General features: G+C 38.8%; 1 protein-coding gene across 4 annotated transcripts in view; it reads right to left on the bottom strand.

Moving 5' to 3' along the window:
• The window catches only part of USP12 (ubiquitin specific peptidase 12), a 118,407-nt gene that overhangs the window by 17,633 nt on the left and 79,405 nt on the right, over positions 1-21,369 (bottom strand). For 3 of the 4 annotated variants that reach the window (XM_033236593.1, XM_033236589.1, XM_033236592.1), the window contains 4 exons: positions 19,053-19,129; positions 18,853-18,936; positions 4,694-4,891; positions 237-315 (listed from right to left, as the gene is read on the bottom strand). In XM_033236593.1, coding sequence (XP_033092484.1) covers positions 237-315; positions 4,694-4,891; positions 18,853-18,936; positions 19,053-19,129 — 438 coding nt within the window. The remainder of the gene's footprint in view (positions 1-236; positions 316-4,693; positions 4,892-18,852; positions 18,937-19,052; positions 19,130-21,369) is intronic. The other variant, XM_033236590.1, reaches the window with a different exon arrangement.

The following is a 21,369-nucleotide window of genomic DNA, read 5'->3' as shown; positions in this document are numbered from 1 at the left end:
TCTGTTGTTGAAAGCGTTCCTTTGTTTTATTCCACGTGCGTAAAGGTTACGTGACCACTCAACTGTTGGGTTTGGACGTTGCAGAGTAAGAAGTAGGAATCAGACTACAATCTATAGACACAGACATTTGTCTCATATTCATCACCAGTCATATCTAAATGAGAAATTATCAGAAAATAGTGAAAAGCAACATATGCATACAACTTTCAAAAATAAGAGATTAAGAAACTACTTACTTCTACAATGTCGTCATCAAACAACAACCAAAAATCATGACTCTTAACTATTGCAATATAATGGCCTCGATTGGGACCACTAAAACAAACAAAAAAGAAGTTAATTTAATATGATATTTATTAATATTACTCTTTCATGCTCTAAATTTTATGTTTTATAGAGAAACTGAAACAAATAGCAGTAAAAAAGAACTGCTTCTTTTTTATACCCCTTAACTATTCTTTCCAAAAAAGATAAAGCTACACTGAGTTGAACTGGTAATCAATTTTAAAATCAAATAATTAGTACTCTAAGAGATTCTATTCACATAAAGCTGCATGACTGAAATTCTTTACTGTCTTTATAACAGTTTTCAATTTTGCTTCTATAATAAAAGACAATGTTTTCTGTCATTTTATAAGGGGAGGGGATCACAGCAGAACATGCTGAATTCAACTATAAAACAATGCATACAAGAATTATTTCTAAGCCTCACTCCCTTGGTAATAGTTTTTTTTCTTGAGGAAAGATCCAACATGATGCTTGAAACAGGCAAGGATATCAAGTCCTTGGTTCCAAAATCAAGCCTGAACTTCACAAAATGTCTTTAAAAAGCAAATGACCTTTGCTCAATGGTGAGTCAATATGAAGTACCTAATGCTTAATACCATTATAACTATTACTATGATTGCCCCTGCATCTCATTTTAAACAAATCTGGAATATATAAAGGTAGACATGCATAAAAATAAAGGAGGCATAATTTCTTTTAAAAGCAATTCTTTGTTTTATAAAAGGATATGCCAAAGGTTTTAACCTCTTCCAGTTTAAGTACGGTTCATTATAAAGGCTTATATGGTTATATTTATTCTATTGTAATTCTATAATACAGAATTTGAAATCCTTTTCAATACAAATTATTCCTTATGGTAAACACTATTTTAAAAGTAGTGACCAGATATTAGAATAAGCCACCTCCTAAAATGTCTTATGTTTCTCAGATCATTTGATCCTGTAGGTAAGATAAATACCTTAGGTGACAGAATGACACCAACAAAAAAAAATTTTTTTTTAAACTATGGAGGATGACACCTCAAAATTTTCCTTTTAAAAAGCATTTAATGCTTTATTAAGTCTATTTCTATATTTATTTAGGACTCATCTAAAGGGTCTTGTGTGTTATGGGGAGAGGGTCAGAAATGAAAACAAAATTATAAAAGATGAAATCAAGAAAAATCGCTGGGCGCGGTGGCTCAAGCCCGTAATCCCAGCACTTTGGGAGGCCGAGACGGGCGGATCACGAGGTCAGGAGATCGAGACCATCCTGGCTAACACAGTGAAACCCTGTCTCTACTAAAAATACAAAAAACTAGCCGGGCGAGGTGGCGGGCGCTTGTAGTCCCAGCTACTCCGGAGGCTGAGGCAGGAGAATGGCGTGAACCCGGGAGGCGGAGCTTGCAGTGAGCTGAGATCCGGCCACTGCACTCCAGCCTGGGAGACAGAGCGAGACTCCGTCTCAAAAAAAAAAAAAAAAAAAAAAAAAAAAAAAAAAAAGAAATCAAGAAAAATCAAAGAAAGGCTGCAGAACACAGGATGGAAGGAAAGGAGGTGGGTGGGATGAGGACTAGTAAACTGAGAAAAGTTAGGCGGCTTTTTCCTTTGGCAAAGAACTAGTTTGAAGAACAGGAGACAAAAGTTAATTTCATAAACTAAAAATGAAATGAGAGATGAAGGGCTGAACTTCCACCTAAGGAAGCTGTTTCTTAGGCATCTGATTTCTGGACATTCAACACACTCAGTTGAGTAGATATAAATGCCTAATGTATGCAAATAACTATTGACTGCTGTGGAGATTAAAGAGATTTCAACAACTGCTTTGCCCAAACACCCCTTCAGTACAGTAGATAGCTACTCTGAAAACATAATCCAAGGCAGAATATGATATAAAAGTAGAGCCACAGGAGAGACCTTATCCAGCAAGAGAGGAGGTGGAAGGGAGAGAGGGATGGGAAATCAAGAAATGGAGCCCAGTTCTGACATGGGCTTGAAGGGTAATACTCAGTCAACAAACATTTGCTAGAAGTCTCTTCTAGGCTGGGAACCAGGGATAGAGAAGGAGCAAGCTGAACTGGAACTGACATGCAGATAATGAGGCTGTGCACACCCTCCACACTTTCATAGGAAGCAAATCTACAAATAAGTCTGAAAAATAAAATACACAATGGAAAAGTATCCTAAAATATGATTAGTCTTTTATTAGTGAGCAAATTATCTCCTGTTTTAAAAAGCACCTGTTCTCATAAGGGAAGCAGACATACATCCTAAGACAGTACACAAAGCACTAAGACAGGGCTAGCACTGCCCATCTAGTATTTATGTGAAGACAACACGTGGAGACTGAGGCTGGGCAGAAGAGCATCAAGGGACACTTCCAGAGAGGAGAGGCAGGAAGGCAAGAGGCAATGAGAGTGAGACAGGAGAGAGAAAGACCCTGGGGTAGGGGCGGGATCCCAAAGACCTACTGTGCAGACCTCCACCAGAAGTGAGTTCCCAGTGAAGGCAGACCACCAGGGCTGTGAGGAAACTCAATAAGCATCTCTCTGCCATTTTCTGCACCAATTCTGACAGCAGGGACTCAGACAGCTGGCAAGAGGGTTTGACAGTGCTTGTGAGAACATGCTTTCACTGACTGTGGAGTTCAAGTTGGGAGAAGCAAGTGAGGCCAAAGAAAAGGTTAAAAAGGGAAAGGGTCAAGAGACTCAAGGATTTCAGGGTGGGGAAAGGGTTGGGTTAATTTTAAAAGGAGAGAGTGGGGATGGGACCCTGGTTGCCATCTAAGTTGGGCATCTCAGCGCAATGTCTTGTGAGTAGGGCAATTCTAAAAATCTAGCATTATTTAAGTAGAGTAGGACTGTTACTAAATTTGAAGAGGCTAAAGAACAGTCTAATTAGGGTGTGAGAAAGTAAATATTATAGAGCTGGGATGTGAGAAGGTAGTATTGTATTTTTGTTACTAAGACAGTAGCAGTAGCCAACTGACTTACATCTCCTTTTGAATCCTAACAAAGCAATGAGGTAATTAGTATTATTTACATTTTCTAGAAGAGAAAACTGAAGCCTTTTCAGGAAGCTCTGCATAACATCACACTGCCCACAACTGGCAGAAATGGTACTGAGATCCAGGTTTCTCTCACTCTGAATACCTGGTCTGAATCACTACACCAAGGCTCTTTAAGTAATCTTGACACTGTTTCACTCCTTTAAGACGTGATCACTCTTAATTTAGAAGTAGAAGAAAGATTCTTGCTGAGGATACAAGACGGGACCCAAGGCTGACCCAGGCAATGGAGGTACAAGACGATTATTACAGAGTATTTGCTGCCTCCGGGTTGTCCTTTAAAATTCTGATCAGAGGCCGGGCGCAGTGGCTCACGTCTGTAATCCCAGTACTTTGGGAGACTGAGGCAGGCGGATCACCAGGTCAGGAGATTCAGACCATCCTGGCTAACGCGGTGAAACTCTCTACTAAAAATACAAAAAATTACCCGAGCATGGTGGTGGGTGCCTGTAGTCCCAGCTACTTGGGAGGCTGAAGCAGGAGAATGGCATGCGGAAGGCGGAGCTTGCAGAGAGCCGAGATGGCACCACTGCACTCCAGCCTGGGCGACAGAGCGAGACTCTGTCTCCAAAAAAAAAAAAAAATTCTAATCAGAGAGCTGGGAGGAGGGCTGAAGTGGAGAAAGCTGGAACTTTTTTTATTTGGATAAAATATGCTGTTAGTACAAGTTTCCCAAAACCAAGGGGAAAATGATGAGTGCCGGCTTTAAAATTATTAAAGGAAATTCTAAGCAGTCAATGAAGACGGTTATGTTCCAAATACAAGTTCTGATTATGTGATGCTCTTGCAGTTTGAGAATTTTTTTGATGTATTTAATAAGGTCAGTTACAGGTATGTATGTTCATACAGAGAAGATGTGTATACATGTTGGAAAAGAAGATGAGAAGGAGACAGAAAGCAAAACTGGCTAATAGGCAATGATAAATACACACACAGGTAAAATAAAAAAATGAATCTTTGAAGATTACTTCCAATGCCATTTTAAATGCTTTTTACAACCACTATGATATGCTGAACATATGCAATTCAACTCAGAAGTCATTTATTTTAACCCACAACCCTCTATACACACACCCCAAAAAAAGAAAAGAAAAACTAACAGATCTCAAAGTTCTAGGAAATCAGATATAGTACTTGCAGAGTAATAACTAACAAAAATAAAAACAATATATTTTAACATATAAAATTTTTAAGGAATGATAAAATGTAAAGCTAAAACTCCATTTTGAAATAAAATTATCTTGAGAAGAATACAAAATTTCTAAAAGTTCTGTATTTGAATAATTCATGAACATCTTGAATATACACTGCTCTTCTAACCTAAGAAATTCCACTCCTATGTCCCCAGAGCTGCAATTACCTTCCACAGTGAACCACAACAGCAACCAGGTCGTACATTCTGTCTGGATTGGTGGCATCACCTGAAGTGTTAAATAGACGAAGTTCTAAAGGAAAAACTACCCGGTAAGAGAGTTTTGTATATCGATGAAGTTGATCCATATATTTAAATCTCTTCAGGTGTAGAGCTAGAATCATGGGCAGTTTTTTAACTTTCATCCTATTAAAAATAAAAATGAAAACAAAATTTCACAAAAGATATCCACCATGTCCTTGAATTATCAAACTTTATGATATCCAATGAACAGATAGTCAATGGTCAGTTTCAACAGCCCAGCACTGCCTAGTTTCGCACATTTCTACCAATTATTTTTATACTGACAAAACAATGTTCTGAACATCTTAAGATGACCCCATCCTACCGATCATCGCCACACCACATAATTCGACACAGCTCTCAATATGGCTCCAAAACAGATGGAATGGCATTAGTCCTTGGTTAAGGAATCTGTATTTTTCAAACACACATCTCTTATAATAAGGCTAAATGCACAGGGTGCTCAAGAGTGGTAGAGGGAAAACAAGTTTCTTGAAACTGACAATTCCTTTGGACTTGGGTAGACTGAAATCTGTTTTTTTCTATCAATCTATACGATGCAGTTACAGACGGACAATAGGAGACTAAAACAACAAAAGCGCTGAAGACCATTCAAGGTGCTTGTCTGAGACAAGAAATAACTCCATATTAAGAAAAATGACTATGTATATCCTAGAAAGGGAATAAAATAACCTGGAAACTTAGGAGTTAAGTTTTTAATTGTGAAACCCAGGCTGTTCTTCACGTTCTAAATAATCTTTATTATGCCTTTAAATGCCATTTCTCCCTGAGAGTGCCTTTGTACTCCTACTTCACCTAAAAATCTATTCTTTTAATGGCTCAGCTCAAATGTCACACCCTCTGGCACAAATACCTGCTCTCTTCAATCCTCCATCAGCACTTTACAGGTTCACTTTATATATGTCAAGCTTATTACATGGTAACAATTTTAGGTGATTACGGTTCTTTGCTTCTAGGCCCTGAACTCTCGGCAGCTAGAAAGCATTCCCTTCATTTTTATTTCCCCACTATCTAGCAACATGCCTGACATAGCATAGATGCCAAATGTTGCAGAACTGAATTTTAAATGGGTCTGGTGATGCAAAATACTCCTCACAATTTAAACAAGTGATACATGGTAAGCCACTGTCTCTAGTAAGTGAAAAATCATTTTAAAACATTATACTAAATCTGCATTCTACGTATCTTAAATATGGTGGATAGCTTATTATTCCTAAATTACTTACTATTCGAGTAACTTGGCCTTTTGGAAACATTAGCCAAAGTAAAGGTAAACAACTAGTCACTCCTAGAAAGCAATCCAGCAATATGAATTAGGAGCCTTTATGGCCTTTGTCTCACTAATCCTATTTCTAGAAATATAAATTAAATATATAATCTCAAAAACATCCCTTATGAGAATAATCTACTTGTAGAGTTATTTTACATTGTAAAAAATCCCAACTATTCAACAACAGGAAATGTGGAAATAAATTAGAATTCAAACAGTGTTGTACAACTTAAATAAAACAATGCTGATGAAAGTTTCCAGGTGACATGGGAAAATACCTAAGAAGTCAGGATATAAAATTATATATAAAATATAATTCAACTATGAATTACCCATGTAGAGTTTGATTAAACCCATGTAGAGTTCCTGAAACGAAATCTTTACAAAACAACAAGGTATCCTTTGAGAATTTCCAATGGATGGTAGATGCAAAAGACGAATTTTCTCAGCATAAAATGAGTGTCAGTGTACTATTAATAAATGGCAGTCAGGTAAGATTAGGAAGAGGAAAGAGAATGAATTTGGCCTGATGGTTAGGGAAAATGTGTTTTTAGCAATTACACAAGGCCGGGGGAGTCCAAATGCAGAAAAGAGAAAATGTCTCAATAATAGCAGATACAATGTTTGATAAGACAACACATGAAGAATATGAATCCTATTTGCCAAAGATCCTCCCAGGGGAGAAGTGCTGGCTACCACAAAGAAACCAACTATCCATGGAATTGTCAAGCAAAAATATGTGTGGAGCCATATTTTAAAGATGATGAGAGACTAGCTTACAAAATTTCCCTCATATTGAAATGGTTCCAGAAGAAAAAGCAGAAAACTGCTTGAACATATGTGTAAGGAGTGTGAAACTCATGTAGATTTTGCAGCAGAAGGAAGAAAAAAGAAGTTGACTTCCTGTTCAAAACACTAAGACCACCAAAACACCAAAGAATGTATAAGATTCTGGCTTTTCTTCCATTCCAACTTGTGGGGAGGGAGGTTACATTAGGGAGGTCTTGATCACTTTCATTGTTTTAAAAAAAAGTTGTCTTAGAACATAATGTTTTCTACATAAGACAAACATTTTGAAGAAAAAAGAGGAGGACAGAGATCATTATTTTCCTTTTTAAAGTTTGAATAAACACTGATTTTTAAAAATCTGTAAGCAGATATCAATTTTCTATTTAAATTTATCTTTTTAATGACATTTACTGACCACACAAACAACTACTTAAAATTTGGATGAATTTCTATTATTCAGTCGGCCCTCCATATTAGGAGTTCCACATCCACAGATTCAAACAGCCATGAATTGAAAATACCCAAAAAATAAGTAACTAAAAAAAAAAAAAAGACAAATGCCATTTTTTAAAAAACAGTACAATTATTTATATATCATTTACATTGTATTAGGTATCAAAATACATAGGAGTATACGCATAGATTATATGCAAATACTTGTCATTTGATATCAGGGACTTGAGCAACCATGCATTTTGCTGTAGGTGAGGGCCCTGGAACCAACTGATACTGAGGCACAACTCTATGCATTTTCTTGCTTTTACATGTTTAAAATGACAAATTGCATTCATGTTGTATTCTAACATAATAGGGGGTTGCCTTTCTTGATAATGTCTAGTTATAATTTAAAACTATTCAAAAAAAGCACAAGGATGGGAAAAGGCATACCATGTAAACACCAATCCTAAGTAAGCTGGCTATACTAATGTCAAAGCATATAAGATAAGGAATCTTACCAGAAATAAAGAATACTTCATAACAATGGTCAATTAACTAAGAGAACAATCTTAAAAGCATGTGCTCCAAAATTTTTTCAAATTTCAGAAATAAACAGACAAGTGCATAATCAGAATTGGAATCTTTAACAGACTTCTCTCACTAACAAAAAAAATCAGTAAGGACAGGAAAATATGAACATCCTAACTATGGACTTAATTGACATTTATGGAATACTCAATCCCAAACTGCACTATATATACATTCTTTTCAAGTTCAACCAAAACATTCACTAATGTACTGGATAATAAAAGAAGTCTCAATCAATTTCAAAGATGAAATCAGACTATGTCCTCTGATAAAAAAAAATCTAGAAAACCCCCCAGCTATGGAAACTAAGCAACACATTTCTAAATAAGCCATAGGACAAAAAGAACATCACAAAGGAAATTAGAATATATTTTTAAATGGATGATTATTATGAGACTACAACATCCTCTCATTTTAGGTCCTGTTCCCTAGGGCAGACCCTGAGACAGAAAGCCCCTGCCTGTGATTTCTTAATGTCATGCTCCCTGTGTATGGGGGGGGGGGGGGGGGGGGCGGGGGGAAGGAAACCAGGTAAGGATTCAATCTCAAGCAAAATCCCAGAAGAGTGGCTTCAGCTCAGTGTCAGAGAAACCCTGGAGTCTAAATTTCACTTCAGATTTCTCTTGACCACAAGGTAGCTGGGGTTTCATATGCTCTTTAGCACCTGTCAGTGACGGGTCAAAGACTGGGAATTTGAACCAAATTCCCAGAAACTCCCTTCTCCAGTAGCCCAAGGGGGAGTCCTTCCCAGAGCCATCAGGTGCTAAGTAGTCCAAAAGACTAGGGGAGGGGCTGGAGGAAGGACTGACATTGCCCGCAACCACCCTCAACCGGAATACCAACTATCCCGCCGCAGGCAAGCAACACCAGCACAGGATGGAAAGCAGACCCCGGAATCCAGTGGAATCTGAGCTGTTTTTCTCAACAGTCAGAAATCCTTTTGAAAGTAAATTTCCTATTTTTATAAACTGTGTGAGCCAAACGGAGTTCTACAGATGGAATGTGATCCAGAGGACACTATGTGCAAGCTCTGCCACAGATGAATGTAATACCCCAGCCACAGGCACTTAAGAGCTTACCAACATCCTGTCAGCACAGAAGTCCTGACCACACAGAAAAGCTTAATAATTGTACACATATTCAGTTCCAAGGACTGAATTCCATGCCCTTTTAAAAGGTGCCATCAACAAGGATTAATTGTGACACATTACAATGAGGGGGTCAGGGTGAATAGAACGCTTTATGTGAGAAAGACACTAAGGTGACTCCGTGAGATATAAGCAATGAGAGGACATTTAGGCAGCAGAACCTAAACTCCAGCATGTGTCAAAATGGGGGATGGGTCACGGGCACAAATGAGGCTCATGGCGAACCCCAACAAGTGTATAAACGTAGTATTGAGGGACGGACATCTGGAGATCCAGGAAGGCATGCAGGCAGGGAGCCAGGAGGCACCAATTTCTCAACAGATGGAAGGACCCACCCAACTCAGATTCCAGAAGACTTGCATGGGGCTGTGTGTGCAAGAGGTGGTCGGAGATGTTGACTACAGCAAGGCAAATCCCTATTGCCGATATGATTTCACATGATACTACACAAGTTACCATGACTGGGACTGACTACAGGGGAATAAGATATGAATCTTGTTAAGAAAATGAAGCAAAAGGAAGGGCCTTCATCTCACAAACAGGAAGCAATTCAATCATTAAATCTAGGGCAGATACTCAGAGATGGACTGTGGCCACGACAATGTGATGCTGAGTCACCTGGCCATGCATGGGTCTTCTTCAATACCTGGTAAGAACAGGACTGGTCCCAAAAGTGGGGTCAGGCACATACGGAATAAAGGGAGCGTAAAGAGACTTGAGAGAGGAAAGATGAGAAGGCAAGGAGCTCAGCTCCCAGTCCACTGTCACTAATCATTGGATCCCACAGAGTAGTGACAGAAATACAGGCACACCTTGGAGATACAGAAAGTTCAGTTCCAGGCCACTGCAATAAAGTGAAGACCGCAATAAAGCAAGTCATACACATTTTTGGTTTCCCAGTGCATATAAAAGTTATGCTTATATTATACTGCAGTCTATTAAGTATGTAATAGCATTATGTCTGAAAAAAGTCTGTTATCTTGGTTTAAAAATAGTTTATTGCTGAAAACTTAATGATCATCTGAGCCTTCAGAGAATCATCATCTTTCTGCCGGTGGAGGGCCTTGTCTCAAGGCTGATCGCTGCTGACTGATCAGGATGGTGGCTGCTGAAGGTCGGGGTGGCTAAGGCAATTTTTTTTTTTTTTTTTTTTTTGAGACGGAGTATTGCTCTGTCGCCCAGGCTGGAGGGGAATGCAGTGGCGCGATCTCGGCTTACTGCAAGCTCCAGGCTGAGGCAATTTCTTAAAATAAGGTAAGAACGTCTGCCACATCAACTGGCTTTTCCTTTCACAGATTTCTCTGTAGCATGTGATGCTGTCTGATAGCATTTTATCTACAGAACTTCTTTCAAAATTGAGTCAATCCTCTCAAACCCTGATGCTGCTATCAACTAAGGTTATATAACATTCTAAATCCTTTGTTGTCATTTCAACAATGTTCACAGCATGTTCACCAGGAGTAGATTCCATCTCAATAAACCACATTCTTTGATCATCCGTAAGAAGCAACTTTTCGTTCATTCAAGTTTGATCATGAGATTGCAGCAATTCAGTCACATCTTCAGGTTCCTAATTCTTGTTCTCTTGGTGTTTCTACCACATCTGCAGTGACTTCGTCCACTGAAGTCTGAACCCCTCAAAGTCATCAATGAGGGTTGGAATGAACTTCTGCCAAACGACTGCTAATGTTAATATTTTTACCTCCTCCCATGAATCACAAATATTCTAATGGCATCCAGAATTGTGAATCCTTTCCAAAAGGGTTTCAATTTACTTTGCTCAGATCCATCAGAGGAATCTCAATCTATGGCAGCTATAGCCTTAAAAAATATTAAATAATAAGACTTGAAAGTCAAAATAACTCCTTGATTCATGGGCTGCAGAATGGAGCTTATGTTAGCAGGCATGAAAACATCAATCTCTTTGTGTGTCTCCATCAGAGTGCTTAGGTGACCACATGTATTATCAATGAGTAGTAATATTTTGAAAGAAATCTTTTTTTCTGAGTGACAGGTCTCAACAGTGAGCTTAAAATATTCAGTAAATCATACTGTAAACAGATGCGCTGTCATCCACGCTTTGTTTCTTTTCTACAGCACAGGCAGGGTAGATTCAGCATAATTCTTAAGAACTCAAGGATTTTAGGGACGGTAAACGAATACTGGCTTCAATGCAAAAGTGACCAGCTGCATTAACTGCTAACCAGAGAATCAGCCTGTCCTTTGAAGCTAGGCACTAACTTCTCTCTAGCTATGACAGTCCTACACGCCCTCTTTTTCCAATAGAAAACTGTTACCTCTATATTGAAAATCTGTTGTTTAGTGTAGCCACCATCAACAATTATTTTAGCTAGGCAATCTAGATAACTTCCTGCAGCTTCTAGATCAGCATTTGCTGCTTCATCTTATACTTTTATCTTACGGAGATGGCTTCTTTCCTTAAAACCTCTATCTCAGCCTTCACAGAATTGAAGACAGACCCTTGTTTTGGATTAGGCTTTGGCTTAAGGGAATGTTGTGGCTACTTTGATCTTCTAACCAGGTCACTCAAACTTCTGCATGTTGCCAATAAGGCTGTTTTGCTTTCTATCATTTGTGGGTTCACTAGAGTAGCTCTTTTAATTATCTTTCACGACTTTTTCTTTGCACTCACATCTTGGCTGTTTGGTGCAAGAGACCTAGCTTTCAGCCTATCTTGGCTTTCAACATGCCCTGTTCATTAAGCTTAATTATTTCTAGCTTTTCATTTAAAGTGAGAGATATGCAAATATTTCTTTTCACTTGAATCCTTAGAAGCCACGTAAGGTTATTAACTGGCCTAATTTCAATACTGTTGTGTCTCAGGGAATAAAGAGGCCCGAGAGAGAGGTGGTGGTGGGGGAGACATCAGGTTGGTGGAGCAGTCATAACACACAACATTTAAGTTCATCTTTTTTTTTTCGAAATGGAGTTTCGCTCCTGTCGCCCAGGCTGGAGTGCGATGGCACGATCTCGGCTCACGACAACCTCCACCTCCCAGGTGCAAGTGATTCTCCTGCCTCAGCCTCCCAAGTTGCTGGGATTACAGGCATGTGTCACCACATCTGGCTAATTTTGTTATTTTTAGTAGAGACAGGGTTTCACCACATTGGTCAGGCTGGTCTCGAACTCCTGACCTCAGATGATCTGCCCACCTCAGCCTCCCAAAGTGCTGGGATTAGAGGTGTGAGCCACCATGCCTAGCAAAGTTCATCATCTTAAACTGGTGCAGTTCATGGTGCTCCTAAGACAATTACCATAGTAACATCAACGATAACTGATCACATATCACCATAACAATATAATAATGAAAAAGTTTGAAATAGTGCAATAATTACCAAAAATGTGACAGAGACAGGAAATGTGCGCACATGCTGTTGGAAAAATGGCAGTGATAGACTTGCTCAACACAGGGTTGCCACAAACCTTCAATCTGTAAAAACTGCAGGATCTGCGAGGTGCTGTAAAGTGAAATGCAATGTGCTGTTCTCTAAGACCTCAGCCTCAGCCTCCCCCTCGCCCCCATGCCAGCGGCCAGGGACAGGAAAACACCTGAAACAGCCATCAATCCTTTCTCATTACAGTTCCCCAGGACGATCACTCTCCTCTCACTCTATGCTTTAACCTCCCATGGGATAAACGTATAGGTGACCATTAGAGTGACATTTCCCAAACCACTATCTTTCCGGAACTGTGCTATTTACAAAGTTCAATAGGCATGCTATATAAATGGAGTCTACGTGCAAGTAAATTCTGGAAAAGGCTGGATCAGGTTTCCTTTATTTTGTGGGTCTTCAGGAGCATGAATATCTAAAATAAAATATTATACAGCAAATCATTTGATCATAAAATACGAATTTTGTGGCACATCAATTAACATTCCCAAAAATCATTCTTCAGCGTTCTCAGGATGAACCTTTTTGGGAGAATTTTTTTTTTTTTTTTCTTTTTTTTGAGATGAAGTCTCACTCTTGTCAGCCAGGCTGGAGTGCAATGGCGCCATCTCGGCTCACTGCAACCTTTGCCTCCCAGGTTCAAGTGATTCTCCTGCCTTAGGCTCCCAAGTAGCTGGGATTACAGGCTCCTGCCACCATGCCTGGCTAAATTTTGTATTTTTAGTAGAGACGGGGTTTCACCATGTTGGCCAGGCTGGTCTCAAACTAGGTTATATATTTTGTTATCTTTTTAACTACAATAAAAATATGTACTTGAAATTTGTCACTCATAAATCCATGTTTGCATTTATACACACATACACACAAATTATTGTCTGGGTGTGGTGGCTCACGCCTGTAATCCCAACACTTTGGGAGGCTGAGGTGGGCAGATCACGAGGTCAAGAGATTGAGACCATCCTGGCCAAGATGATGTAACCCCGTCTCTACTAAAAATACAAAAATTAGCTGGGCGTGGTGGCGCATGCCTGTAGTCCCAGCTACTCAGGAGGCTGAGGCAGGAGAATCGCTTGAACCTGGGAGGCGGAGGCTGCAGTGAGCTGAGATCACGCCACTGCACTACAGCCTGGGCGACAGAGCTAGACTCCATCTCTAAAAAAAAAGAAAGAAAGAAGAAAGAAAGAAGAAAGAAAGAAAAGAAAGAAAAGAAAGAAAGAAAGAAAGAAAGAAAGAAAGAAAGAAATTAGCATTTGGCAGTGGTTCATGCCTGTAATCCCAGCACTTTGGGAGGCTGAGGTGTGTGGATCACCTAAGGTCAGGAGTTCAAGACATGGTGGAATCCCATCTCTACTAAAAATACAAAAATTGGCCAGGTGTAGTGGTGCGTGCCTGCAGTCCCAGCTATTCGGGAGGGGGAGGCACTCCAGCCTGGCGACAGAGTGAGATGGAAAAAATAAAAAGAAAAAAGTTCTATAGTTTTAGGTCTTAAATCCATCTTGAGCTAATTTTTGTAGATGATGTAAGGTAAGGGTTCAACTTTATTCTTTTTCGTGTGGATATTCAGTTTTCCCAACACCATTTGCTGAAGACATTATCCTTTTCCCACTGTGTATTCTTGGCACCCTTGTTGAAGATCAGTTGCCTGCAAATGTATGGTTTTATTTCTGGGCCATTTTGTTCCACCTGGTCTATATGTCTTTAGGCCAGTAACATACTGTTTTAATTACTATAGTTTTGAAATATATTTTGAAATCAGAAGTTTAATGCCTCCGGTTTTGTTCTTCTCTCTCAAGATTGTTCAACTATTTAGGGTCTTTTGTGATTCCACGTGGATTTTTGGATGTTTTTTTCTATTTCTGCAGAAAATGCCATAGGAATTTTAATAGGGACTGCACTGAATCCCTAGATTGCTTTGGGTAGTATGGACATTTTAACAATATTAAGTCTTCCATCCACTAACATAGGATGTGTTTCTATTTATTTATATCTTAATTTCTTTCAGTAATATCTTACAATTTTCAATATACACTTCTTCTAACATGTAAATTTATTCTTAAGTATTTTATTGTTTCTAATATTATTATAAATGGAATGTTTTCTTTTTTTTTTTTTTTTTTGAGACAGAGTCTCGCTCTGCTGCCCAGGTTGCAGTGCAGTGACGCCATCTCTGCTCACTGCCGCCTCTGCCTCCCAGGTTCAAGCAATTCTCTTGCCTCAGCCTCCAGAGTAGCTGGGATTACAGATGTGTGCCACCATGCCTGGCTAATTTTTTTATTTTCAGTAGAGATGGCGTTTTACCATATTGGCCAGGCTGGTCTTCAACTCCTGACCTCAGGTGATCTGCCCACCCTGGCCTCCCAAAGTGCTGGGATTACAGGTGTGAGCCACCGCGTCTGGCCGTCAAATTGATTTTTGGTTTTTTAGTAAGAACTATGATCTGTATACTAAACACAAGCTTATCCTATTATTCCAAAACTGAAAACTATAAACTTCCAGAAGTGAATTCATCCAAGTAAAGGTCAAAACTACTAAATGAACTGTTCAATATCACACCACAAATTATCAGAAAGGTTGATGCTAGATCCTAATGAGAAACATGTAACTTCTGTAAAGTTGTCTTCCCAGGAACTTATGCATAATTCATCCTACAGAGTGTCCAAAAATATGTGGGGAATATGTGTATATACACACAAAACTGTTTACTGTTCATAACAGTGTAAAAAATCTAAATTGTTAGATTTAGACAACTGGTAGATACATGGTACTATGGTATGTTCATACACAAAAAAAATAAATACTACACAGCAGGCGTGGTATCTGGCTCCTGTAATTCCAGCCACACCAGAGGCTGAGGAAGGAGGATTGCTTGAGGCCAGGAGATCAAGACCAGTCTAGACAACAAAGCAAGATCCAGTGTAAAAAATAAAATTCAATAAATTATTCAGGCGTGGTGGCACACATCTCTAGTCCCAGCTATACAGAAGGCTGAGGTAGGAGGATCATTTAAGCCCAGGAGTCTGAAGCTATAGTGAGCTAAGATCGCACCACTGGACTCCAGTCTAGATGACAGAGAGAGATCTTTTGTCTCTTTAAAAAATATATACATATATACATGCACACATATATATATTTTATATATATGCACATATATATACATATATATAAAATTACACACACACACAATGCACCACCTCCTAAGAAGGATATAAAAATATTTTTTCACTAACATGGCCGCAATTTTTTAAGTGAAAAAAGTTTCAAACTTGCACATAAAGTTTGATAGCATTTTGGGGACTATGTGTGTATATACACACACACTTTAAAAATCTAAGATATATACAAAAATGTTAACATTTTATAGCTTTTATAGTGATTCTTGATTTACATTTATCTGTATTTTCTAATTTATTTACAAAGAACACACATTCTTCATGTATTTTCTAATACATTAAAATTTCATCTTTAAAACAAAGAGCTCGATTTTACAGACAATTCTCAATTACTCACATGTGACTGCTCGTATAACCATCATTCTAGGGAAAGGGTGGCTTTTGCTCACAGATGGGCCTTCCTCCCTCCAGTCAGTAAAGTCTGAAAGTTGTATTTCCCTTAGCTACATTTAGTCCCTGACTCTTACTTATCCAATGGTCTTAGGTACTTTCGAAGGCATTTTCAGGATGAATGTAATGCCTTAGCCCCTATCCCTCTGATTAAACTTCTTTGAGGTGCTCCCCATCATATACACTAATGGACAGAAACAGTGAGTAATCTGTTTTGATTCTGTGGTCCATTACCAAAAACACTTTCCTTCCTAGGAAATGTCTGTGACCAAAACAAAAACATAACCACTTAAAAATCTGAGCTCTTCCCCTCCCTTAAAGAACAACTCAGTTCAACTATTTGATGGGGCCAAATAACACAGACATCTGTACAGGCAGGAGAAGGGGAAGCCCAAGCAGAGAAGGGTGTGTGTGTGTGTGTGCGTGTGTGTACGTGTGTGTGTTTATGCATGTGTGTGTATGCAGGGAGCGGAGGCAGGACGGCAGACAGAATAAGCTGGGTTACCAAAAAGTGCACCGACCAAATAAGTCAATATAGTGGGGAAGGATGTGTATGTGTGTGTGTGTGCACGCGCATGTGCATGCAGGGAGTGGGGGCAGGAAGGCAGAGAGAACAAGCTGGGTTACCTAAAGGTGCGCTGACCAAGTAAGTAAATACAGTAAGGATAAGAGCAGCCAACTGTACTGTCGGAGAAAAGAATTACAAATATTACGGTGGCAGCTACAAGAAGATTATCACTGTGTATTCATGGTTTTCAATACAGATAAAGAGATCAACAGATGTAGAAGAGAAATAAATGCAGATGTGAAATTGTGTATGTATTTATAAATACTCATCTATCCTCTAGCTCTGCTCACTAAGCAGGCTCAGGAACAATGACATCCCAATAGCAATGAGCACAACTACACAAGGTCCTAGTTTATCGTTTTCCCCTAAGAGAAACCAGGGTTCCTTGGAGAAATGGCTTGTTCCAAAGTAGGGGCAAAGAAAGAGCAAAACGAGCCTGAAGAGCTTGAGTCAGAAAGGAAAGAAATCCTGGAGAATGACTGGGCACATCAAGAGAGGAGCCAGCTTGGAGGAGCTCGCCCTGGCCAGATTGTAGATAATGTGAGCATGGAAGTAAGAATACTAATGGACAACAATCCATTGAATAAAACAGGAACCTTTGGTCCACTGTAAGATTTTAAAAGTGAATAAAATGAAAGTTCAATGAAGAATGAAATATTTACAATCTCAAAATACTTCTACACAAAATACTTCTAAATTACAACGAGAAAAAGTAAAGATTAACATGAAGACCTCTGTAAAACATCTCGGCAACATTCACTCAAACGTTCAACAACAGCCAAGAACAGTAATGGGAGGTTCAGAAAAGGATTCACATCGCCTGAAACTATCCTTAGAAAGGCCTGCTTGCGTGGATGGTCCTTTTAGTATCTGGAAACTTGGATTTCGGACATGTTCCCACCGTTCACCAAATAGTAAGATTGTCTCGCTGTGCCTAAATTGTTTGAACAAACAAGACAGTTTATGCTGAACTCTTGCTTTCTTTCCGGGAGTCTGGAATTCGGGGGCATGGTAGGCAGAGGGTACCTGCGTGACTAGCCCCAAATAAAAACTCAGGACACTCAGTATGTAATGAGCTTCCTGTGTTGTCACAATTCAATGTGGGAAGAATTAACTGTCTTTTGTTACTCCACTGGGACAGTTACTTCTGGGCGCTTGCCTGGTTTTCTCTTTGCTGACTGTGTTTTGTATCCAGTTACTGTAATAAATCTTAGCTGTGAGCATGCCTGGATGTTGAGCACTGTGAGTCCTTCTAGGAAATCACCTGTCCTAGGAGTGATCTTGGGGATACTCCCAACACACGGCACAAATCAAGTCACGTATGCTACTTAACAGGACATGATGAGAAAAACACTGTAAGATTCCTGTCCAAGATACATAACCTGAATCTAACCACAGCAAAACATGAGACAAACTCCAATGAGGGACATTCTACAAAATAACTAACTTATGATTTTCAAAAGTCAGTATCATTAATGTCAAGAAAGGACTGAGAAACTGTTCCAAATTGAAAAAGACTAAAGAGACCGAATGCTAAATGTAATGTGGGATTCTGGACAGAATCCTTCTTCTATAAAGGTCATTACCAGGACATCCTGTGATACCAAAATAAGGCTTGCGGTAACAGTAGCATGTCAGTGTTACTTTCCTGATTTGGATGGATGTGGGAACATAGGAAAACGTCCCTGTTACTGGGAAATATCTATTAAAGTGCCAGGGGCCATGAGGTACATATTAGTAACTCACTTTCAAATGATTTAGGGTAAAAAAGCTTTCTTGGTCTATTCATGCAACTTTTCTGAGTTTGAGATTGTTTCAAAATAAGAAGTAATGTTGATGATGATGATGTTTATTATTCCATTTATTGATACCAAACCAGTCTTACAATAACACGCTAAGAGAATGTACAACATCCTATGTAGGAAAAGCTGAAACTGGGGGTGTGGGGGATGGGGAATGGGGAGTCCTATCTCCCTCAACTCTCTTCACCAAGAAAAAAGTTTACATCATCAGGAAAGCCTTAAAGCCAAATATTTTAACTGTACTGGTTTATGATGATTAAGTAATCACTAGACATAGGAAATCACTTGAGGGTACAGAGTTTTTGTAAAAGAAACATCAAGTAGAATATCATTTACCTAGTAATACTTAATGAACATTAACTGTTAGTGATAGAATAATTTTTACTCAATGTAAATTTTCGTAGATTATTTTTCTAAGTCCACCTCCAACACCAATTGCAAAAAAAAAAAAAAAAATCACCTAAAAATCCATAAAGCACTACATTACCGTTTGTGTGCTTCCTGTTTGCTGCGACACTCTTCACAGTAATACTTGTACTCACTGCATAGAGTTTCTGTGTTGCTGAAACCCCTGTGTGAAATTCAAAACGAATTTATTTTGTAGATACCAGGAAATCATTACTCATTAAAAAATATTCCAGACTAAAAATAATTATTAAATTTCAAACTAAATAATTCTACATATACCTTAAGCAGTGAGTAATTGATGTATTTTGTTCCACGTCAACAGAAAGGTCTAAAAAATCTTCATCTTTGCTGCTTATCTGTAAAAATAGTGAATTATCTGTGATTTTTTCAAATACTAGTAAACCACAGTTCCCAATTAACAGAATTAAATGCATTCTATTATTAGTAGTAAGCAAATAATTCTTTTCCCTCAAGTTCAAAAGAAAACTACTTAATTTGGATTATCCAAAAGGACATTGAATAAACAACCCATACCAGATGTATAAATAAATCACCAAAGTACACTTTTGACTGACTCTCCCTGGCAAAGGCTAGTACGATGTGAGAGTTCATGATTTTCCAAAGTCTTTGCGTTATTTTAAAGCATGAAATAAACCGTACCATATACACTGATTCTTAAAAAAACATAGGCCAAGACTGAATAAAAATGCTTCACACAGGACATCTGTATTGTTTTGTCATTAAAAAAAAAAATTTAGCCCAAAATGTTAAATTATATTCTTCGTTTGTGACTGACTTTATTTCTCCTAAAAATGTAATATAAAGTTTTGTTTGATTTATGCGTAAATAATCTTAGAAAGTTATCACTTGCTCATGTGAATTGGAATAGGACAGCACTTTAGACATAAATCTTCCTAGCTATATCTTTCAGCAAGTCCATCCTGAAGGTACATGTGCAACAGAAGATACGTCTGACTCAGCTCCCTGTGCCTCTCATCCACTCAGTTAAGCAAACACTATCCCATTTTAATACTGCATCGAGATTATGAGCTCAGTCAGTTGTCATAGAACATATGGCTGTACATAGTATGTATTTATGCAAATGGAAGTAAACCAGGGTACGGTGCAGAGCCTATTTCATAGACAGTTGAAGGGAGTTCCAATGGTGATTTTGACTTTCCTTGACTTCAACATTAAGCTAACCGTAGGAACTAAACCCCTTCTCTAAGATGCCATTCCACTGTGCGATGGAAGATACATTAACACTACAAGATAACTGACCTGAGTCTCAAAAAGTCTGGTGAAAAAGAAGGGGGAACACAGACAACTCAGAGAGAAAAAAAGAGAACATGATATGTTTAAGGAAAACACATCAATTTTGTAGAAAAGTGGGTAGGGTGACAAGAGATAGTATGGCAGAGGTAGGCTAAAGCCGGATCAGGCAGGAATTTATATGTAAGCTATAGAGAAGTAAAAGTCACACAGCCTATTGTTTTTCAAAATCAATTTTGTATTCCTCAAAAAGAAGTCCTCAGACACTGCCTCAGGGGTCTTCATTTGAAACGTTGACTTTTATGATCATGTAAAAACCTAGACACAAGGATGCTCTAGATCACCTGGGTGCATGAATTACTACGTTTATATTTGCAATTGGGTTGGTGCCAAGTGGTCACCCAGTAGGGTAGTATTTCACTTTCCAAAGTGGTTGTGAAGACATCTGGCTGCTATTGGACTAATATGTCCGAATGTCATGTCATACACAATATGGGGAGATCCTCCCAGTGCAGAGTGAGAAGCAACCGACAATGAAACCCTGGGGAACACCCACATTTAAAGAATGGAAAAAGAGAAGCCAATGAATGAGACTGAGAAGGAACCCTCATAGAGAACACCAGAAAAGGGTGTTACAGACACCAGCTTCCTACCACCTGAGACGTTATCAGTTGCTTTTCTAAAATACAAGCATAAGCTCCTCCAGGAAGCCCATCCCTCACCTGTCCAAATCCTTCCCACTCCCACCTGGATTAGGTCTACCATTCTCTGGCTGGCATGGCATCCTGTGCATACACATACAATAACACACTGTACTGGAATTGCCTGAACACTGGTTTGCCAGTCTTCATTACCATAGGAGTATCTTGAGATCAGAGACTTATGTCTTACTCATCTACCATCTTCTACCTGGCATAGTTGGTGCTTAGCACCCCCAAAAATGAATACTTAAATATAAATCTAACAAAACACGCATGGCATTGATATGAGGAAGAATTACCAAACTCCAATGAAAGATAGCAAAAAAAGTGGTAAATAAGGGGAGACAGTGCATATACTTGGATAAGAAGACTCAATTTTGTCAAGATACTTTTTTCTCAACTTGATCTATAGGTTCAGCAAAATCCTTATCAAAATCCCAGCAAGTTATTTTGTGGATATCGACAAACTTGATTCTAAAGTTTACATGGAGAGGCAAAAGATCCAGAAGAGCCAACAAAATATTGAAGAAGAACAAAGTCAGAGGACTGAGACCACCTGACTTTAAGACTTACTCTAAAGCTATGGTAATCAAGACAGTATGGTAATGGAGAAAGAACGGATA

The sequence above is a fragment of the Trachypithecus francoisi genome, unplaced genomic scaffold (assembly GCF_009764315.1).
Source record: "Trachypithecus francoisi isolate TF-2019V2 unplaced genomic scaffold, Tfra_2.0 Contig01461, whole genome shotgun sequence".
Lineage (NCBI taxonomy): Eukaryota > Metazoa > Chordata > Mammalia > Primates > Cercopithecidae > Trachypithecus > Trachypithecus francoisi.
Note: the sequence above shows the minus strand (reverse complement) of the source record. Positions and strands in the feature narration are given on the sequence as shown.